Raw genomic sequence first — 16702 nt, 5'->3', positions numbered from 1 at the left:
GATGTTCTGCAGATCCTGACTGTCTAACATTGTTTGTGGAGTCTGACCTCAAGGTATGAGAGTTGAGGGAGCACTGTATTATATAGTAAAGCTGCAGCCTGATTACAGTTAAATGCAGTAACTCACAGGCGACATCTTCTATAATTTGAGTTGTTCTCTTTACCTTTTATTCTCCTAACTCAGATGGCTATAAAGACCTTTCCCAAGTATTAGTCATCTCTGCAGCGCATGGTGCTATTGGTGTATAATATAACAATGTCTTTGCTAAAAATAGCCCAACTGTGTCCCTCATATACACTTAAAAAAGAAAAAAAAGGGGGGGAGGGGACACTAAAAAACCACATCCTAGATCTCAACGAATGGAATATTTCAGTTGTTCAGTTGCAAGTCTTTATTGATTACATAGTAGAATGTTTTAGGAACAATAAAACATAAAAATAATCAATGGATTTGTAATACTACACAAAATCAAACGGTGCAAAATCCAATTACAGGCTGATCCAACTACAGTGGAAATGCGCCAAGACAAGGAAATGAGGCTCAGTAGTGTGTGACCTCCTTACGCCCGGGCATGCTCCTGGTGGGGTGGCCGATGGTCTCCTGAGGGATCTCCTCCCAGACCTGGACTAAAGCATCAGCCAACTCCTGTGCTGCAACATGACGTTGGTGGATGGAACGAGACATGATGGCCCAGATGTGCTCAATTGGATTGGGGTCTGGTAGAGGCGGCCAGTCCAACGCAGCAATGCCTTCAGCATGTGGAATTGTTGATAGATTTAAAGTGACACTGTCACCCCATTTTGTAATTTTTACATCATTAAAAACGTTTAAATGACTAATTTAGCTGTCTCCATACCTTATTTCAGATCATTAATCATGGTGCTTGTTCTTGGGAAAAGTGTACTTTTATCCGCTTGTTACTGTGCTAAAAGGGGCGTGGCTGAGTCTCTAATGCGCCACATCCCCATCACCGCATAGGCCCCGCCTCCTGAGCGGCCATTGTGTGGGTCAATTAAGGGGGGTGGGGCCTAGATCTTTAGGCTGGCCCTTCCAATCGCTGCTGAGAGGGCAGGGCCTGTGCGACGATGACATCACGGATGGTGGCAGGGCTAAGTGGCGCTTAATCCACGAAGCCCCGCCCACATACCAATCCACAGATAATAACCACTTTTTACAGAAAAAGCACCAGGACGAATAATATAAAATAAGTAATGAAAGCTGTAACATTTACCCTTTACACCTGTAGAGAGCAGTCAGAATGCAAAAAGGGGGGGACAGTGTCACTTTAAGCTCCATGAGGACAGGATTGTTATCAATCAGAAGGAACCCAGGGCCCACTGTACCTGCATGTGGTCTCACGATGGTTTTGGGGATCTCATCCTGGTACCTAATGGTAGTCAGGGTACCTCTGGCAGAACATGGGAGCCTGTAAGGAAATGCCTCCCACACCATTACTAACCCACTGCCAAGCATTCATGCTGCAGGATGTTGCAGACAGCAGAACATTCTCCACAGCGTCTCCAGATTCTGTCACACCTGCTCAATGTGAACCTGCTCTCATCAGTGAAGAGCACAGGGCACCATTTGTCAAAAACCACCCTGCATGGTGTTGGCCTCTAAGCACAACACCAGATTGTGGACATAGAGCCCCAATACCACTCTCATGGAGTCTGTTTCTGACAGCCTGAACCAGGGCCGGAGTCAGCTGACAGAGAAGGCAGTCATGTGATTGATGGACACACCGAGCTGTGACTCTGTACTGGTTGGGACTTCATGTGTTTATTCTCTTATTTTCAACCAGCATTAGACTGTACCTGGATTTCTGGCAAGTACAGCTTTGTTCTACAGTATGATTAAAATAATAATGAATGTAAATTGCAAACTTGCTTTATTTCACATCTACTGTTGATCTAGATTTGAAGTGTCACTGTCGTTATAAATGTTCAAAAATTTTGGCCGCCAACAACATTCTGAAATACTGTTATTAAAAAAAAAATTCAATCTGGGCCAAATTATCTCTATTTCTGTTACAGATGCATTGCTTCATCTTTTTAACCCTTTCCTGCAATATCACGTCCGATTTGAACAGCAGTTCCCAAAAATGGATGTGGCTGGGATGACACAAAAGTCATATTTGCCTTTCTTATACTACCCCCCACCCACCACCACCAAAGAAAACAAAATGCAGTAGGTACCAGCTATGTAATTTATCAATATACATCAGGATTAAAATAGTGCTGTAGAACACAGAACAGGTCTTCTCAAAACTTTAAAGCACACCTATAGCAGGCAATGGTCATGGGTTCAGCTGCAGGAATAAAAGGGTTATCATTATATCAGAAATTTATATGCAACCCATTTCATATTCACTTCTTAAAATAAGCTTAGACTTGCAAAAACATTCACATATGATCCATTCACGTATATACAGTTGGTTATAATTCTTTTACAACAGACAAGAGCAGTATTACAAGCAATAGATACATATTACAAACCATTACATAAAACCAGGCTAACCATAACACAAGATTTGAAGGCCGGTAGGATTGTTTCTGTTGGACATGCCCTGGTCAGTACTGTAAATCCTGCAAAACTACAACTAATAGTTACCGATGTCCTTGCAGCCTGTATACATACCTAATGCATGGTCCAGGGTTCCTCTTCTTAACTTCTCCCCGGGTACACGCACTTCAGCTTCACAGCGGCTTGTCTCTGCTGACAGGCCGCTCGACCAATCACTAGCGGTTGCGGCCTGTGATTGGCCGAGGGGCCTGTCAGCTGACACAGGCCGCTGAGAAGCCGGAGCACACGGGACCCAGTAAGAAGCTCTGAGGAAGAGGAACCCTGGACCATAGATTAGGTATGTATTCTTCTTTGCTAATCGTCAGCGTCGGACGTGCACCGCTATTACACATAGCGGTGAACGGTCGGCGCCCGACGATTATAGGTCTGAACTTATATCAACGATCAGCCGATAACAACGATCATCGGCTGATCGTTGTCTTTAGTACACGGAACGATAATCGGCCGAATCGGGCCAATTCGGCCGATTATCGTTCCGTGTAATAGTACCCTTAGCTTCGGCTGTCCAGGTTGATGGTAGCTGTAGTTTTGCAACAGCTGGAGAGCCAAGTTTCCCTACCCCTGAGTTACCTGATCCAAGCTGGAATCTTGACTTAATTTAAAGTTGTGTTGGGGGGGTAAGCAGCCTTTGTCCTAAAATGGGCCGGGTGTGAAACTAGCTAATCTTTAGTGTGGAAATAAAAAGCCTTCACAAATCCTGGAATGCAGGTCTCCCCCAGGCGACTCCAGTACACTGGGCAAAATGTGCTTGCTTCAGCACAGAGGCTTTTCAGCTGACTGCTTCTGTGTGTTGGGAATCCTAGTTATCTGCCAGCTTCATGGTCTGGCGTAGTTGTGTTACTTGCCTAGCTTTTGTGCGTGTAAAGACTCTGTGCTGAGATACTATAGTTTACATTTCTTACATAAAAAAAAACAAAACATACAACTAGTGGTACCTTACTGAACAGAATGGTATTCCCAGAGTATACATAAAAGTTGTAAGTCGATTTCACAGTAACTTGATACAATGTTAACCAAATACATTGTTAGTCATAAAAATATTTTGCTATTTACATGTACACTGTATAAATGTTAATAGTTTTCATTCATGAAGCTACCACTGCATAAAATCACATTGCCCCATGTGTTTCCGTGAAGCATCTCTTGGTCACCATACCAATAAAGTAGTGCTCAACCGACAGCGGAATTATGGGTTGTTTGTCACGTCATAGAGAGACATTTTTCTTCCCGCTTTGCTTTATCTTGCTTGAAAATCCTAGCAGCTCCGGACAGCCCGTCTGTCCATTAGCGATTTGGTTGCATTTCACCAACAGGTCGTAATTTATTTGGTCAGTGATCACGCTGTCTTGCTTGTAGTCCGGATGATTTGACACAAACTCTCTCATCCATCGGGCAACGGTCATCAATTCTCCTACAAAAAACAAACATTTACAGGAAAATGCATGATTTGGAGGGTTGACAGGTCCCAATACAGGAGCTGGACAGCATGATGAATCATTGGCAGTGGATTCTGGTAAGTCTTTATTAAAGGTGGTTAATGATTTCAATACAAAGCTTGTAGTACTTTTCCAACACTTTATGTAGTAGCAGAGGGGGGGGGGCTTTCGAAAAGATCGCAGGGGGGCTGACCTTCGTACCCCCAACCTTCTTAGTTATGAATAGAGCCGTGGGTACAGCACGTGACCTGTGGCTCTTTTCATTCCTATGGAGCTGCCGGAGAGAGCTGAGCAAATTGGAAGAGTGCTTAGTCATTTTCCATAGAAAAGAATAGAGTTGCTGGAAAAAGACGAGTTAGGGTATGTGCACGCCGCTCACATCTCCGCCTGTGCCATAGACTCCGTTGTATGCAAAGGCGGACTCAGCCATCTGTCCAAAGAATGAACAGATTCATTCTTTGGGCGGACGTCATAATCCGCCTGTGCATAGAATGGAGTCTATGGCACAGGTGGAGATGCGTTCGGCTGTGAGCGGTGGAATCCGCCTGGATTATGTCGTGAGCACATACCCTAAGCCAGAAGAGTGCTTACTCTACTCTCTCTGGTGGCTCCATAGGAACGAAGAGAGCCACAGGTGTATTGTTTCCCATGTACAGTGCCGGCTCCATTCATATCACAGAAGCCAGATATGGATTTCGGTGGGGGTACAGATGCCAGGCATCCCCCCCCCCACCCCCACACACACACACAATATCTCTTACTTTTCCTCTATCCTGTGGATAGGGGAAATGTTTATTTTTCCTGGACATCCTCTCTAAATAATCTGATGCAGCAAATCCCTTATAGAAGTTGACATCGGTAAGTAGCTAAAAGCTTTAGGGTCTGATTAGCAGACAACATTTCTGGGACTGTCCTATATATCTCAGAAACCTATATTCTTGCCACCAGAACAACTTTATGCAGATGAATGGAACAGATTTCTTAATCGCAGAAGTTTTTAAAACATTGGCATGTATGACCCAATGGGTTTATGCACATAGCCATATGTTTAGTTCCAAACCAGGGTCAGATTGAGTCATGTGAAATCCATAAAGACGACTATTTGGGGGAAAAGTGGTTGTAATTTCAAATGGCAGGATCATTTGGCACCAAATACTCAGCTTGCTTATGGACTTCTATTATTACCTGAGCCATCTAAGGGCTCCTGCACACAACAACTATGTAACTCATGGCAAACACCATTACAGTACAAGAAAACATTAACACATAGGAAGAATCTTACCAGATGCCCTTTTCTTGATAAGTTTAAGGTAGTTTAAGATAGTGCAGCGAGTGTCTACATCAACTTCCATATTTTCAAGGTAGGAATTGAGAATCGGGAGTAAACCTGGAAAGACGCCATCCTGTAAAGTGCAATGTATGGAATTAATGTGCTGTGTAAAAAGCCATTCAGATTTTGTATTTTACCATATAAAAACACACTACCTTCCCATTGATGATTGTATCGATGCTCATCAGAGTGTACTCTTCAGATTCGGCTTCTGTACCATTAACTGCTGTACAGCAGCCATCAACAGCAGCAATACCAGCTTTAAGGGGAAGAAAAAACTAATTCAATAATGCAAAATCAAACTGGATAGGAACTGGGCACAAGTGGCACGTTTTTAAAGGGAAATTCCTGTTGGGTTCTGTTCTCCATCTGTAAATTGGCAAAAACAAAAGGGCGGAGGGGAATTTGCAAAGATCGTTGTGTATCTATATTCTAGTCTTATATGAATCCCCCCCAAATGCCAGATTTATTGAGAGGTGTACAGCTGCCACTCTAAGCTGGTGTGAATTATAGTAAATCAGGCATGCCTCAACCCCTGGCTGCCCATACGCAAAAAGGTGCAGATGAATTATGCAGATTATCAGGTCTGTTTGCCAATCAATAAGCTTGGTTAAATAAAAGTATTGTAAACTAAGATAATGCTTACATAATAAAAGCAATTACTTATAAAAACCACTGTAATTATTCCTTTGAAGGGAGATCTAACTGGAACCCACTCTTGAAGAGTAAAGTTGCTCCATTGCACAAACAAATCAAAAGGTGATGACACTTTCCGGGGACAGGCATGTCAGACAGCAGATCTCATACAATCTCACCTCACCTGCAACTCAAAGACTAAAGGCCCTATTCCACGGAACGATTATTGTCCGTATTCGGCCGATATCGGCCGCCACAGACGATAATCGTCCCGTAGAATTGAGTGCAGCGATCAGCCGACATCGTTCATGTCGGCTGATCTTTGCAGCCGCTTGTTTTTCAACATGTTGAAAAACAAGCGACTGATACAGGAACGATCTGCTGCCGTCGCTCCGTTGAATAGGAGCAGCGGCAGCAGACGCTGCTGTATCCTATGGGCTGCCCGGACGATCAGCGATCACCCGGGCAGCACCCTTCCCCGCTGAATAGCGGTGGCAGCGAGCGGGGAACGAGGAGCAAACGAGCGCTGAGAGCGCTCGTTTGCTCCTCTAGACGACCTGTGAAATAGGACCATTAGCAAACTTGACTAACTACAACTCAAAAGTAGTACCTTTACAAATATCTTTTTTGAAGTAAAACATTCCATTCCGGACAGCATCTCGTTTTTGGGCCACTTTCATGTTTTCATCAACCTGCAGAAATAGATTTAATAAAGTAAATTATATTCAACAGCCTAAAAACTGGAATCACCAACATGTAAAATGGATAAATATGGTTATAAATCTAACAAAAACAAATGCACCCTATATAAGGTACAAAGGTAGTCCAAAACATGCACATACCATGCAAGAAAAAGAAAATTGCATCTTATGTCACTAAGGGTCCATTTACACAGAAAGATTATCTGCTAAAGATTTAAAGCCAAAGCCAGGAATGGATTTAATAAGAGGAGAAATCTCAAGCTTTCCTCTATGACCTGATCTCTGTTTATAGTCTGTTTCTGGATTTGGCTTCAAATCTTTGGCAGGTAATTGTCAGATAATCTTTCTGTGTAAATGGACCCTAAGGGTCATATTAGATGGCCCGATCAATGGAGTAAACAAGCATTGATCTGCTAGATCGTCGTTTGTTTACTGAACCTATTACATGGCTCATGGCTAATCATTTAGAAAGGGCTGCGAGGACATAGTCAGCGATGTTTGTGTAGCCCTTGCCCTAATCTGTATATATTACCTCTCCATGCTCCCGGTGTTCTTCAGCCCTCTACTTGCTTCCCGGAGCAGCCGCTGTAGCTTCAGAGTGGTCTTTGAACTGACAGGCCGCTCAGCCAATCATAGCCGGGACCGTCACAACCAGTGATTAACTATGCGGCCTGTAAGTTCAGAGACCACTCTGAAGCTACAGCGGCTGCTCCGGGAAGCGAGTAGAGGGCTGAAGAATATCGGGAGCGTGGAGAGGTAATATAAATTTTTTTTTATATATAAATACATAGTATACATAATACACACAAAGCAGACGATTTTAGGTGAGGACCAAAAAACACAATCGGCTGATGATTGTTGACGTTGGCTGATCTTGGGTCCATTTACACAGAAAGATTATCTGGCTTCAAATCTTTGGCAGATAATCTTTCTGTGTAAATGGACCCTTTGTCTCTATTACATGGAGCAATAATCGACTGATTATTGTTCTGTGTAATAGGGAGCTTTGGGAAATATTTAAAAATAACAGATGAGAATAAAGCATTCAAAACATGCTAGCCTCTTGACGGTGGCTTTTTACATAATTTACTATGTAGGCTACCAAGGTCTAAATGCTCTGTTGAATGTTAAGTTGTGTGTTACATTTTACTTTCGACTGTAGTGACAAAAGGTTTGACTGTTAAAGGATGGTTACATAATATTATACCTAATATTGGAAAAACTGGATTGATTATTTATAATTCTCTGTGTTAGTGCAAGTGTTTATTAGTCTGGAGTTGCTATCCCGAATATGGTAACATGAGGGGACAATGTGATGTCCAGCCCCAGATAAATGTTACACCTCTGCTTATGGTGTATATATTATATAATATTCAATGGACTGTATAAACAGCACTGAAGGATCAAAATGTCCATTTCCTTCAGAAGGCAACTTACCGTACATTATTAAATACCGTTCACAGAAAATAAATAAATAAAATGCTTCAGCCTCCAAAATGTACAGAAATAATTTTAGCTACTGCAACAACATTTTTAGGAATTTCACCCACGAGTTCTCGCATATTACATACCTTTGACAAAGGAATCAGAAAATCCAACTTGTAGGAGAGAATTACTCGGGTCAGAAGAACCACAAACACTACATATGCAGAGTTTTCAAAATCTGTTAACTGAACCTAAAAAAAAAAAAAAAAAAAATTAATTATAAGCTATGTTGGGGGGTATATGTATATGGGTTATATATATATATATATATATATATATATATATATATATATATATATGTTACACTAGTAAAGTTACAAAAAACACTTTATATACTGCAGTTTTAACTTGGAACAATGAATTCACACAGAATTTTTAACACTTTAAAGATTGGGGTCACAAATACCTGCGTCCAGGTTACTAAATTCATATTGGGAACATGATAAAAGAGGCAGACAGGCAGGCAAAGAGGCAGACAGACAATACCTTAGCAGTTAACCCTCACCTGCCACTGCACTGTAAATTAACGTAGCTGCAGAGACATTAATTTACAATGTAGGATGACACAGGCACAGAAGCTGTGTCTGTGTCATCCTTGGCGGGTCCGGCTGTCAGTGATAGCTGGGGCCCCGCCGCAACTGTCAGCACCAGAGCCACGCTGCAGTACGACTTGCAGAATCTATGGGCTTCAGATAGAGAATTAACCCTCTACAGAGGCAGAATTCTCTGTCTGATAATAGGGGCACTGCAATGTGATCGCAGAGCCCCAATCGCAGCTATGGACATCGGAAGCCTCAGGCTTCCGGTAACCTGGCTCGGGATGCCAGCGGGGAAGGGAAGGCCAGCACACTGCCGCGAGCTCTGCCCCCTTCCCTCTCTCCCCTACTGCTGTTACAGGCTTCTAACAGGTGCAGAGCTAGGGACTTAAACTTCTAGGATCATTATGATCCCATAAGCTCAAGTTCAAAAACAACCTGGGCATCGAGGTATCAATGACCTCGTGAAAGGGTTAAGGAAAAAAGCAGTGGGCAATTCCAATCTCTGCCCCATGCAGCATATACTTTAGACATGACACATATCAGATAAAAGTTTAAAAAAAAAAGGGAGCAGGGCAGAGAAGATAAGTTAACTGGATAAATGCTACTTATAGTACACCAACTAACCTCCATAGGACGAAACTCTACTCTCCACCCTATATCAGAGTTCGGTGGAGGTGGCTTAAACCTCATAGTCTGCCAATTTGTTGACTGAATATTCTGTGGAACAAAAGAGAAAGGGGTTAGGCAATAAAATTCAGTTCAATATTATTTAGACCAGTTCTCAAACTTTTTCTACTGGAGCCTCACCCAACAGACCAAGGCAATGCCTGGGCCTCACCAAAAGTCTATTTAAAAGCCGAAAATAATGCTAGGGCTAGCTTTCATCCATCTCCCAAGCTCTATATGATAAAGCAAGTACAAAATAAATGAATAATGTTACTAAAATGGAGATTTTTGCAAACAGCAAAAGGACTGTACAGATCATAGTTACTTTTCTGAAAACTGTCTCCCCAGCTGGGCCTCACCAAAAACTAGGGGGCGCCTCACTGGTGAGGCCCGCCTCACAGTTTGAGAAGCACTGATTTAGACTATGATGAAACTAAAGTGTAATATACATAGTCTAAACCAGTGCTGAGTCTTCTGGAGAGCCTCAGCTTGTTCTGATCATGAGCCTTCTTTTTTTCTGCAGTATGGCATACAGCAGCACTATTTTTTTTATTTTTAACATACAAGTTAAATGGACAGTAAAATCAGTGTGACCCTAACCTAAAATGTATTACCCTTAGAGATGAGCGAACCTCGAACATGCTCAAGTCCATCCGAACCTGAACTTTCGGCATTTGATCAGCGGTGGCTGCTGAAGTTGGATAAAGCCCTAAGGCTTTGTGAAAACATGGATATAGTCATTGGCTGTATCCATGTTTTCCAGACAACCTTAGAGCTTTATCCAAGTTCAGCAGCCCCAGCTAATCAAATGCCGATCGTTCGGGTTCGGATGGACTAGAACCCGAACCCGGTTCGCTCATCTCTAATTACCCTATCTAGGATTATCTGGGTTACACGCATTTCTCTCTGAAACGTGTTTATATTAATAAGATATTCAATAGAGGTTGCTGGTAGTGCCATATTTCTGTCCCTTCACTATACAATACCAAGTACTATACCTCAAAATGGTCCGATTCATTGGCATCATCCAGATGTATTTTCTCCTCAAATAAGGTCAAAGGATCTCGGATAAAAAGATGTGCGATGTGTTGAGCCAAGAGATGGTCAATTCCTGTTTCACAATAAAAAGCAAAACGATTATAACAAAATCCTTGACAGGTAACATTTGCTTTGACTAATGTGGCAGTATTAAAGGGATTTCCTAACACATCCACATCTTCATCACCAAATCCAATACAAACTGCAGCCGATATACTTTATCCTTAAAATGAACAATACCTACAGGAATTTGCATTGATAAATCTGAAACTCTTACCCTCGCTTGTCAGCTGGCTGTAGATTTCCTTATCTATAGTCAAGTCAATGTCATTGTACTTTTCACCACATGTGGACAGATAACTGTCGATAGAATCGTACCGAGATTTATTGATTCGATATTTCTCGTTCTTCAGGGGCTGCAGAGAATATAGCACAATATATTAACTTTCCTTTGGCCATAAAGAGATAAAAAGGAGCAGAAAGGAAGCAACTAAATCCTACTAATGTTACACATACCTCCAGGCCTCTTTCTTCTTTAGTGCGGTCATCTACAGAGGCGGATATTACTCCCCATCGGCAGTCTATATCAGACACATAGCCTCTGTAGAACGGGGCAGCAGCACTTAAAGCCATCTACAAAAGAAACATTTTCTCTTTTTAAACCATGATCTAACAAGACCTCTTATTTATTCTAATTCAGGGGTGGGAACCTTTTTCTTGCTTGAGGGCCATTTGAGCATTTATAAAAATCATTCGAGGGCCATACACTACATGGCCGTCGCACTTAATGTTATACTGTGCGTGGTAGAGGCGTAGTGTGGGTTGTCAGCCCCCGGGACAAAGCAAAGTGGTGACCAATTAGCTGTAGTTTACCCCCCCAGTGATGCCCCTGGTAGTTGTAGTTAACCCCCATAGTGCCTTTGGTAGCTTAAGTGACCCCCCGACCCCTCCCCCCCCCCCCCCCCCCCCCAAAGTTGTGCCCTGATGGCTGTAGTTAACCCCCTCCTGTGATGCCCTGATAGCTGTAGTAACCCCCTCCTGTGATGCCCTAATGGTTGTAGTAACCCCTTCTGTGATGCCCTGATAGCTGTAGTAACCCCTCCTGTGATGCCTTGGTATTCAAATAAAAGCAATAAACATTTCAATCACCTTTCCTCGCTCCAGCGCTGGCCGGGTCCTCTGCCATCTCCTGCAGTCTATGCCAGAGCAGCGCACGTCTTCTCCTGCAGGCGGCGCACAATGATATGACATCACGCATGGCCAGCAGGAGAAGGAAGACGTGCAACGCTCTGGCTAAGGGGAGCTGGCAGGCACAGCATCCTCCTCTGTGTCTGGCAGCCGCAGCACTTAGCTATAATGTGCATGATGCCGAAGAACACAGAAGGATGGTGTGTGCAGGGCCCACAAGTCCGTGGGCCGCATCCGGAGATCTTAGGGGCCCCAGGTTCCCCACCCCAGGTTCCCCATCCCTGTTTGAGCCCAAGGTCACAACATAACAAAATGTAAAAAAAGTAAAAGTGTGTCATAAGACTTTCCAAATGCATTATATACTGTAAGTGACTGCATATGGGGCGTACAGGATGAAGAATATGTTAGAGTAAAACAAAGAAAATGGGACTTACCACAATAGGGCATATTGTTGCTAACTGGTCATAAAGATATCTGGCTTCTGAAATACTACAAGCCTGGAACGTTACCTAATACAAAGAACAGGAACATAAATGCCGTTAAACATAAAAAAGCAAAAAAAAATAAAAATAAAAGATTGAATCCTGTGTTGCATACCTGAAGACAACAGTTACCCATCCCAAAGCCCATGGCATCCATGTATATGTGATCAGGCAATGCTGCTTTTGCTCCATCTCCAGGATCATTTGAAAATCTTTCAATAAATGGAGAGGGAGTATTTCGGTCTTTAAATACTAAAAATGAGTAAAACAATGTAATTATTAACAAACTATTACATTTCTAACTAAATGACAACACAACCAAAGGCATACTCACTAGGAACATTAATGGCTACTTTCTCACCACGCCTGTGTCGAATATTTCTGGTTAAAGTACTGTGTAAAACAGAAAAGCCAAGTGTAAGAATGTAGCCAAGTGCCAAGATATCACATACTATACTACAGTAATTTTCATTTTTGCTTTTTCGTGTTTAAAAGGCCCTAGCAATTGCATTTTTTCACCTAGAGACCCAGATGAGCCCTTATTTTTTGCGTCACTAATTGTACTTTGCAATGGCAGACTTAATTTTTGCATAAAATATGCTGCAAAACCAGAAAAAAAAAAAATTATGTGCGCGGTGAAATTGAAACATAAACGCAATTCTTTTTCTTTGTTTTTTTTTTTAGTTTTTACGCTGTTTGTCCTATGGAAAAACTGACATGTTATATATTATTTGATGGCTTTTAAAAAATAAAACCTTCTACAGCAAAAAAAACGTTCCCTAAAATTGCTCTATTCCCATGCTAATTGCACTTTTATCCTTTGGTCTATGGGGCTGTATGAGGTGTAATTTTTTGCGCCATGATGTCTTCTTTCTATTGGTACCTTGATTGCACATATGCGACTTTTTGATCGCTTTTCATTACAATGTTTCTGGATTTGATGCGACCAAAAATGCACAATTTTTGCCCTTGGGCGGGTCTTTGCGCTTGCGCCATATAACGTGCGAGATCAGGAATGTAATAAAATAGTTTGCACGATTACGCACGTGACGATACCAAACATGTATGTTTGTTTATTTATTTTTATTAATAACTTATTAGGGGAGGGGGCTTTTTATTAATGGAAACTTTTTCTTTCAATTTCACTTTAATTTGAAGTCCCCCTGGGGGTTTTCTATTTTCTGCGGCGATACGGTAGGTGTGAAGGCACCCTAACAGCTCACCTGGGGCTCATTCTCGGCCTCCGTGCGCCTCCTTGTCCCATTCCCAGCACAGGCAGTGTGATCTCCCGAGCAGCGGAGCATCTCACCGGAGAAGCTCGGAGACACTCGGCTGCCGTGAGAGCTTCAGGAGAATGAGAGAGGCTTTGGGTACTTCCGGAGCCTCTGTCATTCTTCCGAAGCTCTCAAGGCAGCCGAGCGCCTCCAAACTTCTCCGTTGAGATACTCGGGTGCTCGGGAGAGCTTGGGGATCCCCGGCGCAGTCAGTGTAAGTCACACTGCCTGTGCCAGGAACGGGACAGGAGGCGCACGGAGGCCGGGAACGGGCCCCAGGTGGGTTAACTGTTTTTTTTTTGTAGTGGTCGCCGCACACTGTGGGGATGCGGCCATTTTTGAACTCCCCCACTGTATGGGGCGATCATACCCGGCGTATAAGACGACCCCTGACTTCTAAGAAGATCCAAGCTTCTATTATTCCATAAATAAAAAAAAACAAACATCTTTTATATACTGCATTAATCTGTATGAGAGGTCAGTGCTGTGATTATAGATGTACTGCATTGATCCATAAGATCAGTGGTCGATTACAATGGGTTGCTGGAGCCCAATGTAATTGAGTGCAGAGCTGGGATCAGCGCTATTGCAGTGCTGACCACCAGCCTGGATTGCCCCTCCACAATAGGATCACGTGTGTGTGTGTGTGTGTGTGTGTGTGTGTGAAATCTGTTGGTGGAATAGGGCCTTTACTCTACAAACCCTCCTGCTTTGTGTATTGGTGGTATGATTATATAGGGTGGGGGGGGGGGGGTCAGGCAATATAGGAGGAGTGCATACCACATGTATTCTCTGATTGCATTATAGCACGTTGGTATTTTTCATGTCTTATAAAATTTTATATATCTTGTGATCGGTGGCTACTGTGGCTTTTTTCTATGAATTTTGTGATTATGTTTTAATGGTTAAAATGCTTCAATAAAGTTGTAATAAATGTTTATTTCTATGAGGGTTGAGCCTGTCTTTTTGGAGTGTTGTATAAGTATTAGGGCGGTATGTAGACGTTTTGGTTTTAGTCTTTGAGAAGGATTAATCTATCAAATCCATGCTATGCCCATAAAACAACAAATCTGGAACATCTTTTCTCAGAGCTCTGTCACACGCTGTTCTGTTATTCTTACTAGAATAGTATGACTGAATAACCAACACACTACGGCACAGTCAGCTTTGATTGGATAGTGGCAGACAGCGAAGGGGCACGCTTCAATAGGTAACACCCAGTCTGTTATTCTTACTGGAAACGTATGACTGAATAACTAAATAGATGCATCGACATGAAATGACAAACAGGACAGAAGTGGCAACAAGTCCTATATAAAGGGGTTATCCTGTAAAAATCTTTGCCTTTCAAATCAAATGGTTTCAGGAAATTATATAGATTTGTAATTTACTTCTTAGGTCTACCCCTACTTATCAGCTGCAACCTCTGTCCATGTCAGGAACTGTCCAGAGCAGTAGCAAATCCCCACAGAAAACCTCTCCTGCTTAGGACAGTTCCCGATATGGACAGAGGCGGCAGCAGAGAGCACTGTATCATATTGACCCCCAAGAGTTATACAAATCATTAATATACACTTATTACGGGAAATGCTTATACAGTGCTTTTTTTCCCTGCACTTACTACTGCATCAAGGTATCACTTCCTGGGTAACATGGTGATGTCACAACCCGACTCCCAGAGCTGTGCGGGCTGTGGCTGCTGGAGAGGAGGATGGCAGGGGGACACTGAGGGACACTAAGGGGCATTTCCCATAATAAGTGTATATTGGTGATTTGTTGCTCTACCCAGTCTTTGCTCTTACTGCTAAAGTAGCAGTAGATAATGGAATTATGATGGAATTGTTATGGAAGAAGCCAAGGCAAAATCTTGGCAGGTGCTTCTGTGAGGAGCAGACAAAGGAAGAGCAAAAACAAAAACAGAGGTCTTGTGAGGAACAGTAGAGGGATATCAAGTCAGAAATGTATGGAGAGGGACAGATTATAGATGGTCTTGTATGACTGTGCAGCCCTTGCTGACCGATAGTCGGCCTGTGTAATAGCTCAGTAAGCAGTTTACAGTTTATGACCAGGCCGCCTTATAGGACCCTTACTTAAAGGGGTATTCCAGGAAAAAAAAATAAAAATCAATATATTAGCTATGGAAAGGGTTAACCAAGGTTAACCTTTTCCTAATATACTTACCAGTCCTTTATTGGCCCCCCCAAGGAGATCTCCGGTCTGGTCACGTGAGCTGCGACTCACGGATCCTCTTCTTCCGGTTCGGTGACGTCACCGTACCCGGCCGGCGTCTGGCTTTCCTCCTTCTTAGCAGCAGATCACTGAACCCTGACTGGCTGGCTAGCGTGTAGCCAATCAGGGTTTAGTGCTCTGCATCCCACCACGCTCCAGGTCCCCTGAGCCTGCTGTACCAGGGGTTGTGGGGGCTCAGTGACATGGGCTGGGCTGGCAGCAGCACTATGTGAGGGGGCGGCAGCACTATGTGAGGGGTCCCTGCATCCAACATCACCCCCCCCACTCCGTGTGTCAGCGATGCCGAACGTGTCCCGGGAGGGGATGCAGCGGGCAGCATTACTTCATTCATAACTACCAGACACACCCGGAGCGGAGCTATGAATGAAGTAATGCCGCCCGCCGCATCCCTTCCCGGGACTCAGGGTCAGCATCGCTGACACCCGGGAGGGAAGTCCTGCAGAGTGGTGCTGATCCCTCCCCCGGCCCCCCTTCCCTGCCTGTGTGCCTGTGTGATCTCAAAGATCTCTCACCCCCACCCCCCGGAGTGTGCTGCCACGCTGCTTCGGTCTCAGCACCTTTTTCAAGCAGCCAGCCGTACTCATCTGACAGACGCTGTGTGTGCAGGAGAGATGTGCTCCGTACACAGCGCCTGACAATCACCCTGATAAAACTCAGCTGACACATCTCTCCTGCACACACAGCGTCTGTCAGATGAGTACGGCTGGCTGCTTGAAAAAGGTGCTGAGACCGAAGCAGCGCGGCAGCACACTCCGGGGGGTGGGGGTGAGAGATCTTTGAGATCACACAGGCAGGGAAGGGGGGCCGGGGGAGGGATCAGCACCACTCTGCAGGACTTCCCTCCCGGGTGTCAGCAATGCTGACCCTGAGTCCCGTGAAGGGATGCGGCGGGCGGCATTACTTCATTCATAGCTCCGCTCCGGGTGTCTGGTAGTTATGAATGAAGTAATGCTGCCCGCTGCATCCCCTCCCGGGACACGGTCGGCATCGCTGACACACGGAGTGGGGGGGGGGGTGATGTTGGATGCAGGGACCCCTCACATAGTGCTGCCGCCCCCTCACATAGTGCTGCTGCCGGCCCAGCCCATGTCACT

General features: G+C 43.9%; 1 protein-coding gene across 2 annotated transcripts in view; it reads right to left on the bottom strand.

Moving 5' to 3' along the window:
• Window positions 1-2192: 2192 nt before the first annotated feature.
• GCLC (glutamate-cysteine ligase catalytic subunit) overlaps window positions 2193-16702 on the bottom strand; it is a 37137-nt gene continuing 22627 nt past the window's right edge. For both annotated transcript variants that reach the window (XM_069974506.1, XM_069974507.1), the window contains exons 5-16: window positions 12419-12477; window positions 12200-12336; window positions 12037-12111; window positions 10931-11047; window positions 10692-10830; window positions 10375-10487; window positions 9335-9427; window positions 8258-8362; window positions 6596-6677; window positions 5505-5608; window positions 5302-5422; window positions 2193-3994 (exon numbers count right to left, since the gene is read on the bottom strand). In XM_069974506.1, the coding sequence (XP_069830607.1) occupies window positions 3789-3994; window positions 5302-5422; window positions 5505-5608; window positions 6596-6677; window positions 8258-8362; window positions 9335-9427; window positions 10375-10487; window positions 10692-10830; window positions 10931-11047; window positions 12037-12111; window positions 12200-12336; window positions 12419-12477 (1351 nt within the window). In that variant the 3' untranslated portion in view covers window positions 2193-3788. The remainder of the gene's footprint in view (window positions 3995-5301; window positions 5423-5504; window positions 5609-6595; window positions 6678-8257; window positions 8363-9334; window positions 9428-10374; window positions 10488-10691; window positions 10831-10930; window positions 11048-12036; window positions 12112-12199; window positions 12337-12418; window positions 12478-16702) is intronic.

The sequence above is a fragment of the Dendropsophus ebraccatus genome, chromosome 6, assembly GCF_027789765.1.
Source record: "Dendropsophus ebraccatus isolate aDenEbr1 chromosome 6, aDenEbr1.pat, whole genome shotgun sequence".
Taxonomy (NCBI): Eukaryota; Metazoa; Chordata; class Amphibia; order Anura; family Hylidae; genus Dendropsophus; species Dendropsophus ebraccatus.
This window is presented reverse-complemented; position numbering and strand designations above follow the sequence as displayed.